Source organism: Choloepus didactylus, chromosome 2 (genome assembly GCF_015220235.1).
Source record: "Choloepus didactylus isolate mChoDid1 chromosome 2, mChoDid1.pri, whole genome shotgun sequence".
Classification (NCBI taxonomy): Eukaryota; Metazoa; Chordata; class Mammalia; order Pilosa; family Megalonychidae; genus Choloepus; species Choloepus didactylus.
The window spans coordinates 114419645-114434548 of record NC_051308.1 but is presented as its reverse complement, the minus strand read 5'-3'; the positions used below and the strand labels follow the sequence as shown (position 1 = coordinate 114434548).

At 44.4% G+C, this 14904-nt stretch overlaps 1 protein-coding gene across 1 annotated transcript; it reads right to left on the bottom strand.

The window, feature by feature from the left end:
- Positions 1 to 4308: 4308 nt before the first annotated feature.
- S100A10 (S100 calcium binding protein A10) lies at positions 4309 to 13608 on the bottom strand. Its single transcript, XM_037825961.1, has 3 exons — positions 13453 to 13608; positions 7436 to 7588; positions 4309 to 4725 (listed from the first exon to the last, which is right to left on the bottom strand). Exons 2-3 carry the CDS (start codon positions 7565 to 7567, stop codon positions 4564 to 4566), a joined length of 294 nt encoding a protein of 97 aa, XP_037681889.1. The 5' UTR covers positions 7568 to 7588; positions 13453 to 13608; the 3' UTR covers positions 4309 to 4563.
- Positions 13609 to 14904: the final 1296 nt, after the last annotated feature.

Below are 14904 nucleotides of genomic sequence, written 5' to 3'. Positions count from 1 at the left end.
TATAGTTGTGCATTCATCACCAAAATTAATTTTTGACATTTTCATTACCACACACACAAAAATAATAAGAATAAAAATTAAAGTGAAAAAGAGCAATTAAAGTAAAAACAGAACACTGGGTGCCTTTTTTTGTTTTGTTTTGTTTTGTTTTTTTCCTTCCCTCATTTTTCTACTCATCCATCCATAAACTAGACAAAGGGGAGTGTGGTCCTTATGGCTTTCCCAATCCCATTGTCACCCCTCATAAGCTACATTTTTATACAATTGTCTTCAAGATTCATGGGTTCTGGGTTGTAGTTTGATAGTTTCAGGTATTTACTGCTAGCTATTCCAATTCATTAGAACCTAAAAAGGGTTGTCTGTATTGTGCATAAGAGTGCCCATCAGAGTGACCTCTTGGCTCCTTTTGGAATCTCTCTGCCACTGAAGCTTATTTCATTTCCTTTCACATCCCCCTTTTGGTCCAGAAGATGTTCTCCATCCCACGATGCCGGGTCTAGTTTCCTCCCCGGGAGTCATATTCCACATTGCCAGGGAGATTCACTCCCCTGGGTGTCAGATCCCATGTAGTGGGGAGGGCAGTGATTTCACCTGCCAAGTTGGCTTAGCTAGAGAGAGAGGGCCACATCTGAGCAACAAAGAGGCATTCAGGAGGAGGCTCTTAAGTCTTATTCTTTTGAAAGTATAAAATGTGGTTATTTGATATTAATTTACTCAAATACCACTGTGTGACAGCTGTGTGGTATTGGAAAGAAATAGAATATCTAGGTTCAAATCTTGGCACTGCTACTTACTGTGTAACTTTGAATGAGTTACTTGAGTCTCAGTTTTGTCATCTCTAAAGTGGGTATTGTAATATCTTATTGGGATTATCATGAGGACTAAATAAGATAATGCTAAAGAAGGTGTCATACAGTTCCTGATTCATGGTAGACTCTCAATAAAAATACATATTCTTTTAAAAATATTGTTCAGAGTTTTGTTTTCCTGGTGATTGTAAAAGTAGAAATTATTGTAGAAAATTTAGATACTATAGTAGGGTATGGACTAGAAAACTAAAATAAACCTATAAACTTATTCCTTGAGATGATTTCTCCAGCTAGTAACTTCTGCCCTCGAAACTAAAACACAGTTCAGTATATTTCATTTAGTCTTTTTCTGTGCGTGTGTGTATGTGTGTGCGTAAGCAGACACATATTTAAAAAGGAAAGGAATTCCACTGTACACCAATTTTGTAGGCTGTTTTACTTTACGTAGACTTCCCCATTTCATTTAATATTCATCAAATTCATGCCATATAGTACCTCATGTATATTTATACATAACTTATTAAAACAAAATTGGACAATGAAGGTTTCTTTTCAGGTTTTAGTTATTCTTAAATAATGCTGGATCAAATAACTTTGTGTATGATATTTGCATCTTTGATTAGTTTCTTAAGATAAATTCCTAAGAATAGAAATACTCAGTCAAAGAAATCAGTGGGGATATTGGTACAGATTGCCAACTTTTGCTTCCCCAAAAGGTTGTATAAATTATATTCCTATCAATAGTAACCATGGCTGCCCATCACAGCTCACTCTTGCTAATGCTCTTTTGTGTTGTTATTTAGCTTATTATTTGCTTTATCTATTATCTTCCATTCTAGATTGTAATCTCCTTTAGCAGGTGCTGTGGACCTCCTTTATACCTGCCACAGAACCTTGCTCGGTGCCATTCATCTACTAGCCCTTGTAAATATTTGCCAAAGGAATGACTTTCTATTCACAACTGTCCCTGCCATTCATCTACTAGCCCTTGTAAATATTTGCCAAAGGAATGACTTTCTATTCACAACTGTCCCTGCAGGGTTAAAAGTTGGAGAAGGTATTTGAATAATCACTTACAAGTTGGTCACATTGAGAGAGAAGTTTAGACTTGCCCTCTGCCTCCTGGTGAGATAGGGTGGGGAGTGGGTAGAAAAGTGTTAATTCACTGAAGTTGAAGGCACATGAATAAAAGAATGTGTCCAAGAAGGAAAATGAGTTTTTTAGGGTCAGCTCTGCAGCATATTTGAAATTGACTTTCTGCACTGCCATCCTTTCTTCCTCCATAACTGGGTGTGGAGAGGGGCGGGATCTGCTTTTATAACTCAGCCATGCAGCAGAATCGGTGGAATTTTCCAGATGGTTCCTTTTGGCTGTTGGCATCATTGCAGCTTTGCCCGCTGGGAGCCATTAAGCTCTGGTCTGTGAAGCTTAGATGGCTGTTTCAGCAGGTCAGATTGTGCGAGTCATGTGTTTTTCTTGGCAGGGAGAACCATTAAGATTTTAAATCATAAATACAATTTTTATTTCCCTTGTGCTAGCTCCTTACTAAATCTTTGAGTAAAGAGGCTGAGGTGAGGAGGGTGTACCCTCCCCAACACACACAGACACATACACACAACTCAAATACAGCGATCCAGATAGTTGCTTGTCATTAGGCCCCTTTCTGAACGCCATAGGGTCTGGGGACTAACACATGGCTTCAGAATTTTTATGAATCTACATACCCACTGTGAAGATGAGTTGATACTTCCTCTCCCCTCTCTCCTCCTGAGAAGGTTGTCTTTGTATTTTCAGGTAAAGCGCCTTAGAGTGTGAAAGCTTGCAATGGCTTTGGGGACAAATGAGCCCACAATGACACCTCTCTGTGCTACAGTTTTACCTACCCATTTATGTATTGATCACTAATATCCATAATGCACAGTAAATAAACACGTTTGCTCCAGGAGGCAGGTGGTGTAAGCCAAGGGGTATCTGGAGTGATACACGTTTTCATGGACAGAGGTGGTTTGCCTTACTGTGATGGGGCAGTTTGTTTCTCTAATCTTTGTAGCTATCCAAAAGGTTATCTTTTAGAGCCCTGCTTTCCAGTCATTTATCTGTGGAAGATAATAAAGGTTGGAAGATTTCTCTTAGAAATAAGAATCATCACTGTGGCAGATATGGTGGATCCACATTCCAACTCTTTCTAGTGTGCAGCGGTTGGAAAATGTAAAACTTTATTTTCCAGACTCCCTTGCAGTTAGCATTTTGATATTAAGGTTTTGCCAGTCAGATGCACTTCCCTGAGACCTGGAGGTGTGGAAAGAAAACAGGGCAGTGGGCACCTGTGCTGTGCTATGGGTTGTGTGGTTCTGCAGCTGCCAGCTATAGCAATGGCTTCCCAGTTCAGCAGGCAGTTTCTGAGCCAGCAGCCCCCTTGGCAGCCCAGTTCTAAGGAATGGCAGCTTTGGGAATCATTCCTAGATCCAGTAGAGTCAATTTCTTTACCCAGCCACTCCTCTCCTTCATTTGACATCCCTGTAATAAATCCCTCTCTTTGTAAACTTGCTGATATAATCTTACAGCTGTAAAGCTATGAATTTTCTTATTTTGTTTATGTGTTGGCCAAGACCAAAAAGACAAAAAAGGTTGGAGTTTTATTCTTGATTTTGATTTTATTACAGATTTCTTTCCCCGAAGCTAATTTTGGACTAATCTGTTCCTCTTTGCCTGCTTTTCCTTGTGATGGCAGATAACCTTATGTTTAAGCTTTACCTGGTATCGTTGACATGCCCACTCATAAAAATTTTGTTTTCCATCTTTGTTTACCTATTTGATTGGAACAATTTCATGTGCCAATTCATGGAGTGACCTATATCTCCTGTCCATAAAAAAACAGTGCTGTGTTGTTAAAAAGCATATAACAGGTAATATTTGTAACATGTTGAAGCTTGTAACGGGCACAGAAAGGGCTGGGAGAAACATTTCACTGTTTATGAAGATATCAGTACGGTTTCATTTTTAGCTAAAAAGCACTAACCCATTATAGAAGCAGTGCCTAGCATTCTTCCTGGCATCCAGGAATCACTCAATAAATGTTAATGTGACATTATTGAGGTGTCACACTAAAGCCTCTGTTTCCTTATTTGATTAGTTCTCTTATGGACCTATTTTTGCCCTAGAGTTTGCTGAAACTTTGCTATGAAAATGAATTCTGATCTCAGGCATGCAAAGGACTGGCTGAAATGGCACTGATTTAATTGGGCAAGGCTGTGCTGAGTAACTATAAAATCATAATATAGTCCTGGAGTGCCTCCTCTCAATCCTTGGAGTTTCAGCCCTATAGACACAGTTACAAAGGCAGATCAATTAGAGAAGTTAAACTCCAAGCCTGAATGGAGAGTGCTTTCCCATTTTGCAGGTCCTGTAGAAAGAGGCCAGCTGTGCCCTGGCTGCCCAAGGGCATTTGTGATATGAAGGAGGGAACAAGCATTTCTGAAGAAGGAACAAATGTTCTGTCTCAGGTATTAAAAAAGAAATTTGTTTATTGAGGGCAAGAGGATGCAAACGATATAAAAATTAAAAGCTTATCTGGCATTTAATTGACTTTTCTTCCACTACTTGTCAAATGGGAGTTGGATTTTATTTGTACATTTTCTAAGGACACCGATCTGTTATGAAATTCTTATGCAGACGGAAGCTGTAGGGCAGATTCCTTAAGTGACTCTTGGGATAATTTTTATGAGGGTGGGGGGAATTAATTCCTCAATTCTGCCTACTTCTTTCCCTTCTGTTTCATGTGTACTACAAAATAGTCATTGCATGCGATGCCAAGCCCAGCAATTAGCGACAAGAAGCCTTGGAAGCCCACTTTGCCATCTCGACACTGGTCCAGATCCTTCATTATTTTGTCCACAGCAAGAGGGTCTTTTTGATTCTGGAAAAAAAAGCAAAGGCAAGAAATATCATCAATGGTTGCAATGATGAGTTTCATTGATTTGTACTGTTGACAACCGCCATCAAACTATCTCCCAATTATCTGAACTCTTGTTTTAGGTCACAAGAGATGTTCGAAGCTCATCTAAATGTATTTTTCTGTCTTGAGGGAGCATTTCAGTAAATGCATCTTTATTTTAAGCTAGGAAAAAGGTTTCTGTGCATTCTTTCACGTAACTGTAGGAGCCTTAGAGAGTGCCTATTTCAGCATGCTAGAAAGAGGAGATTCAATGCCAGTGACGCTAGACCTTTCTCCTAATTCTCAATCCAGGGCTCTTGACACTTAAAATCCCACATGGCCTTCTGAAATGCTTTGCTTAAATTCAGCTGCTGCCACAACTTTCATAATAAAAAATTCTGCCTAAGAACCCTCCTGAATCCCGTTTTGTTGTTTAAACATTGTCTAAAGATGCTTTTATTCTTGATAGCATGGTCAAATCCTTGAAAAGGGAAACTCCTTATGAAAATATTTTGTAAGATTATTTATTTAGGGAGTAAGTTTTCAGATCATTGTCCTACAGACTTTAAGGAGATGCTGAAGATGTCACGAGGTGATTTTAGTTTTTTTTGAGGACAGACAGACGGCCCTCATCTCTCCTTGGCACAGCTGAGGACATATCATATTTAGCTCCATGACCTTGAGCAATAGCTTAATGGGCTTTAGCATGTCTGCCATGAACTGAGATCAGACTAGAATGTCTCTAAGATACCTTCCGTTCTTTAGGAGTCGATAAAGGCTCAGATAAAATTTTTACGATTTCCAGTGACTATATACATGAACAACTGTGAACTGACACCCAGTGTCTCACATATGCTGGATGTTTAAAAACTGTACTCAGAAATCCCTTAGGTTAAAATTGAAGCAGCGGCATTTCCCAAGTGAGGACTGCAAACTCCTGCTCTAAGCAATCAACAAAGCCCTGCTCTATGCAGTGATCTCTGCTTTTGGTGGATTTCAGCTAATTCTGGCCTCACCCATCAGCTTCCTGGTTGTGGTTGTGGTCAGAATGAGTGAAATCTGGATGACCTAAGAGGGTAACTTTAGAAACAAAATGCTCTATTAAAGCAGTGAGTGTGGGTGTGCCTTGAATTATGACCCCATGCCTGGAATAAGTTACCCTGTTACGTCCAGTACTTCTTGCTACATATACCTTTCACGTTCCCATGCCACAAAATTGTTAGGATAGACAGATCTGTTTTTTACGTGATATTCATCCTACTTTCTAACTTATGCAACAACACAATTAATACATGATTAGTATACCGAGAAACCTTTGTTCATATGATGGGCAAGCTTATGATGAACGCATCTTGCCCTTGCATTTCATATCTGCCTTAAAGGATCACAGAAAGTGGAAGTGGCCTTAGATAATCATGTCCAGTCCTCTCATCTTACAGGAAGGAACTGAGGCTCAGAGAGCTGAAGCAGCCTGCCCAATGTTAGACAGGGCAGAGCTAGATATAAAACTCCTAGTCTGGGGCTAGATCATAGGACTCTACAAAAACAGAATAACCATACAATCTACCTCATTTTGGGATAGCATTGTGGTGACTGCAGCTCTGAGAGAGTAGTTAGGCTATTTTTATCTGTTTATTTAATTGGTATTGATGGCATGTAAATCATAGTGTACTACAAAGCCCCGTGTTTATTGATGCCGGGAGTCGGGTTTGGCTGGTGTGCTGTTTATCAGACAGATGACAAGAGGGAGGACCCAGCTTTTTTTCGGTTACCTCCCTTCTACCTCTTGAGGCTAATGTATTATTCAAAAACCAAGCAAATAATGATCCTTTCAAGCGATTTCCATTGTGGCAAGGAAGACAGGGTCTACATTTCAATATAGTATTTCGTCAAGCAACATTTTACCTTCAGTTAAATTCACAACCAGCTCTTGAAGGCCTATAGTGTAAAAGGACAGCTATGCCCCCTGGCCTTGTGTCCTCCGTGAGGTGTCTGAGCTGATGGCAGAGTCCTCTTCTTGTCTTCATGGATCCCTCTATCTGAGTGGCAATGGTGAGGCACAAACTCCAGCTGTGCTCCTGTGTTCTCACAGTATTTTCAATGTGAAAAGCAGTTATTTCCGTAGTGACACTTAGCTCTCATTGAGTGGATGCTTAACACTGTTCCTTTATAGATTAGAGTTTGGCAAAGAGAGAGAGAAAAACCCCTTTATTTGAAGGGATTTTAAGAAGGGATATTCAAGTTGTTCAGAGTGCAATGTGACCAGGTCATGGCATCTCCAACTCTTGATTTATGGACCTGAGGCCAGGCAGCCTCTGGTGGATTACTCTCTCATGAAAGGCATTCTTTCTAGAAACTCTACTCCCCATGTCATCTCAATGGACACAGATGACTCTGGGTGGAATTTTTCTAACAGACACCTTGCGTTGTAGTCATTTTTGCATAGTCTTATTTCACCTCCAGATTGTAAACTCCTTAAGGGAGGGACTGTGTGTTCTTCACTTTCTGTTTTCCCCTACAGTGTCTTATATAGTAGCACTCAACAATGTTTAATAAATAAATGGATGAAACAGCTTTCTAGTAGTGACCTCCACAGGGAAAGGGTAGAAAAAGGAAGGAAAAGGAGCCAGGGCCTAGAAGCAATGACTTTTTTTTTTGTCTGATTCTTTCTGAGCCTTTCAATAATACTTACTTCCAAAAATCCGGGGAACTCCTTCTCCATGAATACTCTCAGGTCCTCCTTTGTTAAGTAGCCTTTATCCCCGGCAAATTTGTGAAACGTAAACATCATAGTTTCCAGGGCGTGTTCCATTTGAGATGGCATTTTCGTGAGGTCTGTTGAAACCTGTTAAAGGATATAAAGAAACAGGGTTTATGTTAACTTTTAAGCCACCAGTCTTTCGAGGAAAATTGGAAGGAGGGTAATTAGATGTACCATTTGCTTTCCAGCTACAAAATCCAATGAAACTAAGAACCAATTCACCCCAAGTTTTGAGTCTCTTGCTGTTGGAAACAAACACCTCAGGTACTGGTGTTTTTCATGAAAGATTTATCTAGCTGTCAGTTATTTCTGTATACATCACCTAATGGAAAATAAAAGCTGTAATTGATCGGAAAAGCAAGATCAGTGTCCCTTTTTTAAACTAACAAAGCAGTCACTGAAAGAACAGATATTTCATCTGGTAAATGGGGCTCTTATCTATGGCTGAATACCAACAACTCACACAGTTAATATGAAAACTTCAACTTTCCAAGCATAATTTAGTAATCTGGTTCAGTCTGATTCTTGGGTTTAGAAATCTGCTTACAGATGAATTTTGTCTTTTGGCATGTATTCTTTACTAAAGTTGTGAACTTGTTATTTATTACAATAAAGACTTTTGCATATGTCCCACTCCAATAAAAGTTACACAAAGTTCACTTAAGAAGGCACAAGTAACAGCATATCTTAACTCCTCTGGGGGTCTGATATATATTTTTTGCAGTACAAACAGAAGAGTTATTCTCTTGGTCTGGGGTGAGGTGGGAGAGCAAGAGTTTTTCATCATGAACAGGTTATAAGAAAGGAAAGGAAACATGTCAGATCATTATATTCAGAAGTAAAGATGTGGGGGCACAGTCTCATTGAGACCCAGTGCCTGGGACTTAATAAGAGCTTAATAAATGCTTAATTGGAAGAATGCTTTGGCCAGAACAGACAACTCTCCCTTTACCCCCTTCCCTCCCCTCCCCCCCAATTAAATAATAGGCTTTGTGCACAGGTTGAAGGAGAGTCTGGCACCTTCTGTACTGAAGGCTGCCAATAGGAACCTGATCACATGCTTTTGGTCTGGTTCCTGCTGCTGAAAGATGTGTGGTCAATGCAGATTCCTAAATGCTATCTTTTATAGAAGGCGTTGATGTGAGGATTGAGCAATCACATTTAAGAATTGTAAATTCTACTCCTTAATCCCCAGAAAAGTGCGGGAACCAGCATGCCAAAGAATGTGCTACTCTAGAGAATGCTGTAAACCAGAATCTGTCATGAGTCATCTGGAAGGCACTATTATTGGAGAGAGTGGCAATTAATACTGCAAAGTCCACTGTGAGACAAATTCCAGGGGAAACCACACCCTTTCCCCTCTTTTCCCACACAGCCCAGATCTGGCTCATCCCCTATCCTCATGTGGGTTTCGGATGGCAGTGAGTTTAGAAGGAGTCTGCTTTGCCTGGGTTGGTTCTGGGAGTCCAGCCATGTGCATCCTTTAAGAGAACTGAACGGAGTGAGTCACTGATGGGAGTCCAGTTCTTAAATAACTCAGAAAAGGTGTCAGACACCACAGAGGTTTAAAAATGCCTGTGCCCACACTGCAAGTGGCAAAGCACTGCACTACCAATTCCCAAAGATCCCAGACATTGCTACTGGCTGTGTGATGCAGAGTTCACCTTCACAGGGCAGAGCAGAAGGAAACCAAGAGTGCATGCACAGCCAGAGAAGTAGGAAAGAGAATGCAGCAGGGGTGAACCCCTAAAATAGGCCGATTTAAGAGCTATTAAGAAATACAAGCCATAAGCAGAGGAAATCCTGGCCACCCTTGAATATCTTCAAGAGTGGGACCAGTTTTCCTCGCCCTGCACGAGTACTCAGGTCTCTGGTCACTTCGATCTCTTGGCCACACTATTTATGAAGTGATGGAGCTGTTGTCTCTGAAGCCATCCACATCCCTGTCCCACTGGGCCCCTCCCCACTCACAGCTGTTTTAATAAGCAAATGGATGGTGAAGACAGCAGAAGGGTGACTGCCTGTTTGTCCAGTAGACCTTTTTGCAGTTAAGAATGAAGACGAGGGGCTGGTGGGGAGATATAAGGTCCTGAAGGTAAGAGCATTTAACACCAGAGGAGGTGCCTGTGGCCTCTTCAGCAGCCATTGCTCCGGAAGGCACTCACCAGAAAGGAACTGTCTCGAAGGAGCCAGCATACTGGTTTCAAAGACAAGGAAGGGAGAAAATGTTATGACTAAAAACTCTGTTCTCTTGGAAAGTGGATGAATCACCTCCGTAGACTCCTAGCTCTTCTCTGAGGCCTCTTTCTTGAGTGCGGGGGGCCTTCCCTTCTTGGGTGCGGCTTGCCTGGGTCAGGCTGACTCTAGCACTAACAGTTGGTGGTTAAAGCAGTTCTTCAAGGGATTTGCATCTGGCATTTCCATCACCACCCCCCGCCGCCAGCCACCCACTCCTGGGCAAGGGCGGAGCTCGGGTCTCCCACTTCCCGGCTAGATATACTTTTGACAGGAGGGCCTTGGGCTGGGGCTGAGAGGCAGCAGCAACCCCTCCCAGCCCACACAACCTGCAACACTCGATTGCATTTAATTGCTTGCCTGTCCATCTCTTTGTCTTGGATCTAAGTTCCCCTGACCAAGAACTGTGAGTTATTCTGCATTTATCCTTTAGCCACTAAACTAACTGCTTCTTAAATGAGGGAATGAATGCATCAAATGACTCCACGGCAGGAGCTGAGGTTCAAGTGTGATTACCTAGCACTGAAAACCTTAGCTCAGAGCTCAGACAGAGGATGTGGGAGCTGGGAGGGGCCAGGAAAGGGGCCACAAAAGGGTTTACCTATGAACGGAACAGCAGAGTACAGAGGAAAAAATATATGTCCTGTTAAACAGGTCTAGTCAGACCCTGGCATGACTTCTTTCCTCTTTTCACTCTTGCTGTTTTCACGTGTTTTTGTTCATCCCATCTTCCACCTTATGCTCAATAAATTGGTAAGAATGAAATTGACAGTAATCTAAGTTTGGCCAACCTGGGAGTGGCAGGGGAGCAGGAGGCCCCCTTAGAACAAAGTGTCTGCTCCTGAGCAATTTCAAATGTTTGCTCTGGACCTATGCCCAGATCCAGACAGAAATTTCAAAGAGAACACTTCTACTGAGCAAGAGGTTGGATTTACTGTGCTCTTCTGTGTCTTATCCTTACCCTAGTTTTCTTACAGCCCACCCAGAAAATAATTGGCAGGGTGTCAGTGATAATGAACATCTGTTATTTAAAATGTGTTTGAGGCTTCCTTCCTTTTGCTTTGCGGATTTTGAAGGAAAAAAAAAAAAAAAGCACTTTTTTTTCCCCTTCTGAAAATTGAACCAAGGAGGCTTTCATTGAATTTGAACCCTAAAGGGAATTCAGAAGAAACGGATTGAGGCAATGGGTCTGGATCCAAGCTGTCTCTCCCACTTTTTACCAAGCAAAACTTGCCCACTAAAGTGGGCAGCAAAGGAAAGTTCCAGATACAATCCAACAGGAAGAAAACTCAGAAGCTTCCTCTGCCCCAATCGAGTACATCCATTTTTTTTGTCAGGCATCAGCCTGAATCAGCCATTGTCACAATTGCTATTAAGTCCTTCAGTGGGGTGGGTGGCAGTTATTGACTGAAGGAACAGGAAGTGCTAAGAATTGTTGTTAAAAATATTTAAATTCATTATTTCTGCTTTTTATAGGAGATTCCTAAGTTGTTAAGTCTCAGGAAAATGAAAAGCTTAGGACTGCCCCTACAATTTTTTTTCAAGCTTTCCCAGCACTCTGAATGCTAATTTATAAATTATATCACTGAAAGGATTTCATTGTTTCCTTCAACTTTTACATTAAAAGACTTGACTGTATCCAAAGGCATACCAAGTGGGTAGTGTTCTAAAAAAGCCACATTTTTGGAACTGTCAGTGGAAAGCACCCAGTCCCAACTCCACCCAGCCCCAGGCCTGACCTCACTGGGGTTGGCTGCTTGAGAGGCTGGCCAGAGGCCAGACAGGGGAGGAAAAGGGCCCATCTGATGTTGTATCCAGGAAAACCCAGGGACAAACATCACCTAGAAGTCAGGCTGATAACAAACAACTGCTTTATAAACAGTAAATCCTCAAGAAAATTAAAAAAAACTGAAGCAAGAAGCTCCAAATGTTGGATCAAGGAGGACCTCAACGAAGAATCCACCTTCTAGTTGTCGAGGAAGAGTATATACCATTTAGAAAGGGATGAATAAATAGAAACCAGTCAGGAATCAGGGCTGATGATGAAATTCCAAATGAGTTATACGCACCCATTCCTGCCCCATCCTCTGGCATTCTCTTTTGCAATGTGCTGAAACAAATTGGAAGCAAAGATCACTGCAGGGTGTTTCCATGAGCCTGGCCCCACCTGTAAGCGCAGGATATAAAAATCTACTCCTGGAGGTTGAAATTCAAGCTGCAGAGGAAAAAAAATCCGCAGCAACTGCAAACCTTTTAACGGGAAACACTACCTCCCAAGTAAAGTGGAGGCAGGCGGCCAGGCGGCATTTGGGACCCATGACTGGACTGAGCTGTCTCACCATGACTCTGCCAATCCAATTACTGTCCTCACTTACGGTTCAGTCAAGAAATCTCTCCTTCAGATCGTGGGTCAGTCCTGGAGTGACTCACTTCCTCTTGGAAAATGCCCTCTAAGATGGCACAGTTCCCTTTTCCTTCGGGGAGTGTTCTGTCCAAACCATCCGCAAAAAGCATCTGGAACTAGCAGGGCCCCACCCACATGGCTTCACAGCTGAGTCACCAAGCCCTCCACCATTAGGAGAATCCCGGAGCCCTCTGTGTTAACCACACCCTGCAGAAGGTTTCCAGCCCCCTGTGGGAGGGAAGGGAGGCAGGGAGAGGGAAGGGTGGTGGGTTTAATGTATTCCAGAGTCTAGCCTAGGGCTCCACTTTGCCTGGCCTTTAGCTGCTCTGCTCTCCACACCACCTCCGCCTAACAGGGCAAAGTCCCCGGTTTCAGTTAGTTGGGGTGGGAGACGACAGTGCAGTGTCCAGGACTTGAGGGGGCTCTCTTCCTTTGGCCAGGCTCGAGTTATGAACGAGGTACCCAGGGCCCGACCGACCTCTGTCTCGCTGCCCTGGCCAAATTCATCTGGGGTTGGGAGATCTTTCATCAAGCCTACCCTTTTCCCATCTCTCTCCAGTTCCACTTATTCAATGAAGATGTTAAGAAGGGAAAACTTCAATCAGTAATCAATTCACATAGGACCCCCACCCCCCATGCTTTACAAACAAACCAAACTGATCTCATTCCCTCCCAGTAAGAACCTTTCCTTCTAGTAGACAAACAACAGGAAGCCCGACTTGAAGCATCTGGGCCAAGGTCTGAGGAGTATCCTGCAGGAAGGGTTCCACCAGCTGCCGATCCGCCCCAGCCTTTCCTGGGCGCGCCCAGGCCGTCCAGTCCGGGGGCTACGAACATCTGCACAGAGGCCAGGCTGCAGCTGGAGCCCACGAGGAAACCACCCATGCCGGCCAGGACGCGGCGAGGAGCGCGGGTTCGGGTAATTCGAGAGACTAGACCAAAAGTAGGAAAGGTGGGAGTAAAGAACGACAAACAAAAAGGGAGGAGGGGCACCAGCACCAAGGGCCGAAAGGGCAGAGTACCCTCCGCCCGCGAGGGTCTTGAGGCAGCCAGGGCGCGGCCGGGGAGGGGCGCTGCTCGCCTTGCCTGGGTGTGGCTCGAACGCGGAGCAGCGGGTTCCCCAGCAACGGCTCCCCGCCGAGGCGCTGCGGTGCTCAGGACACCCGGCAACGGAAGGGCCGGCGGGCCAGAGCGGCTGGGTCCGGGGGCTTTCCGCTAGCGCCAGTGCCGGGGGTGGGGACAGTCCCGGAGGGGCAGGCGGCGGGCCGGGCTGGCCGTGAGGCAGCGCGCGGGGCCCGGCGGAGCTCACCTTGGCTGGGAGGCGCGGGCAGGACGCTCGGCGAGCTGGGACGCGTAGCCAGTGAGCAGCGCGCGGCGGGCTCGGCGCCTTAGTACGTGGGGGCGGGTGGGGAGAGGGAGGAGGCGCGGGTCCCGTGCGGGCAGCAGGAGGAGCCTGGGGCTGGTGCTTGGGTCTTCTCACCCCACCCCCTTTTCTCCTCCCTCCTCTTCCTGCACCACCTCTCCCTGCCCCCGCCCCCCCTTCCCGCAGCTCTCACACCCTTCCCTCGCTATGCAGAAGATCCTCACTCCGGCCTCCGCCCGCCCCAAGTGAGAATATTATTGTAAACCTCCCTTTAGGTTGAACTGTACCTACTGTCGAATATTTCAGGACATCCCCACCCTGGGCCATGCCCTGGGCCGTGGGTTTGGCTTTAGAAAGTGGATGAGTGTGGAAATCCAGCGGTTCTTCGGGTGGGGAGCGCTGGCCCCAAACCAGGTATGTGTGACTTCCGTAACCTACAGGTCGAGGAATCATTTACTAGATGACACTGCAGGGAGGATCACGTGTAATTCTAACGCCCTCGAAGACTCAGATTTAGTTCTCACATGAGGCCCCTGGAGGTCGACCTCCGGGCCGCGGCGGCCGCTGCTTGCCCCGCTGGTGGTAGTGAGAGGAAGAGTGCTGTTTGGCTTGTCAGCTCAAAGGGGCGTTACCCACTTTTTGTTGAACAAGGAGTATCTACCGCTCTGGGTCTGTGTGGCTTCACTTGGTCAATAGCTTAGTTTAAGATGTGGTTGATATCGTTAAAATCTAAAGTTTCAAAATCTCCTTTTTGTTCTGTAATTTGCCTGCTCGGCCCTCCGAGGTCTTTTGAAGAAATTTCTTGAAGGCATGCAGAGAAAACCTAAGTGCTTCTTAGCGATTTCTAGCCCCCTGCCCCCCACCCCACGGGTCCTTGGACATTTATTTTCATTGTGGTTTAGGGTTAAATGCAAACTACTAGCAGCTGTTGGCAGAAAAGGGCTCAGTCTCAAGGTCTGGGGTTTTCCTTCATTCTTTGTTCCCAGGGGAGGTCCTGGGAGGAGTGAGTGATCCCAAAGGAATGAGCAGGCTCAGGGAATCCTTCAAGTGCCACCATGTGACTAATCTTGGCAGTTGCCAGAAAAATCCAACTTGGTTTTCAGCTTTGACTTCCACTGGGTCCCTGCAGCCCTGGTGTTCACTATCCAAGGGGGCAGTTCTTCACACTCTGCCCAGGTATTTCCCAGGTTCTTCCAGGCCCCAGGTTTCAGTTTTCAGTGGAGAAAATCTTGCATCCCTTTTGTCCCGAGAAAGATGCAACTGGATTTAGAATCTGAAGACCTGAGTTTATATACTCCTACTTACTCATTTAATTTTCTCCTTTAATCCACAGACTTTTAGGAATGCTTATTGTGTGTTACGCCCTTGGGATTCAGAGATCAAAGAGTCAGTCTCTTT

Coding starts and splice junctions, on each gene's coding strand:
- S100A10 (XM_037825961.1), bottom strand. CDS start 7,567: ATGCCATCTCAAATGGAACACGCCCTGGAAACTATGATGTTTACGTTT. Junction 4,726..7,435: donor AGTTCCCCGGATTTTTGGAA/GTAAGTATTATT, acceptor TTTTTTTTCCAG/AATCAAAAAGACCCTCTTGC.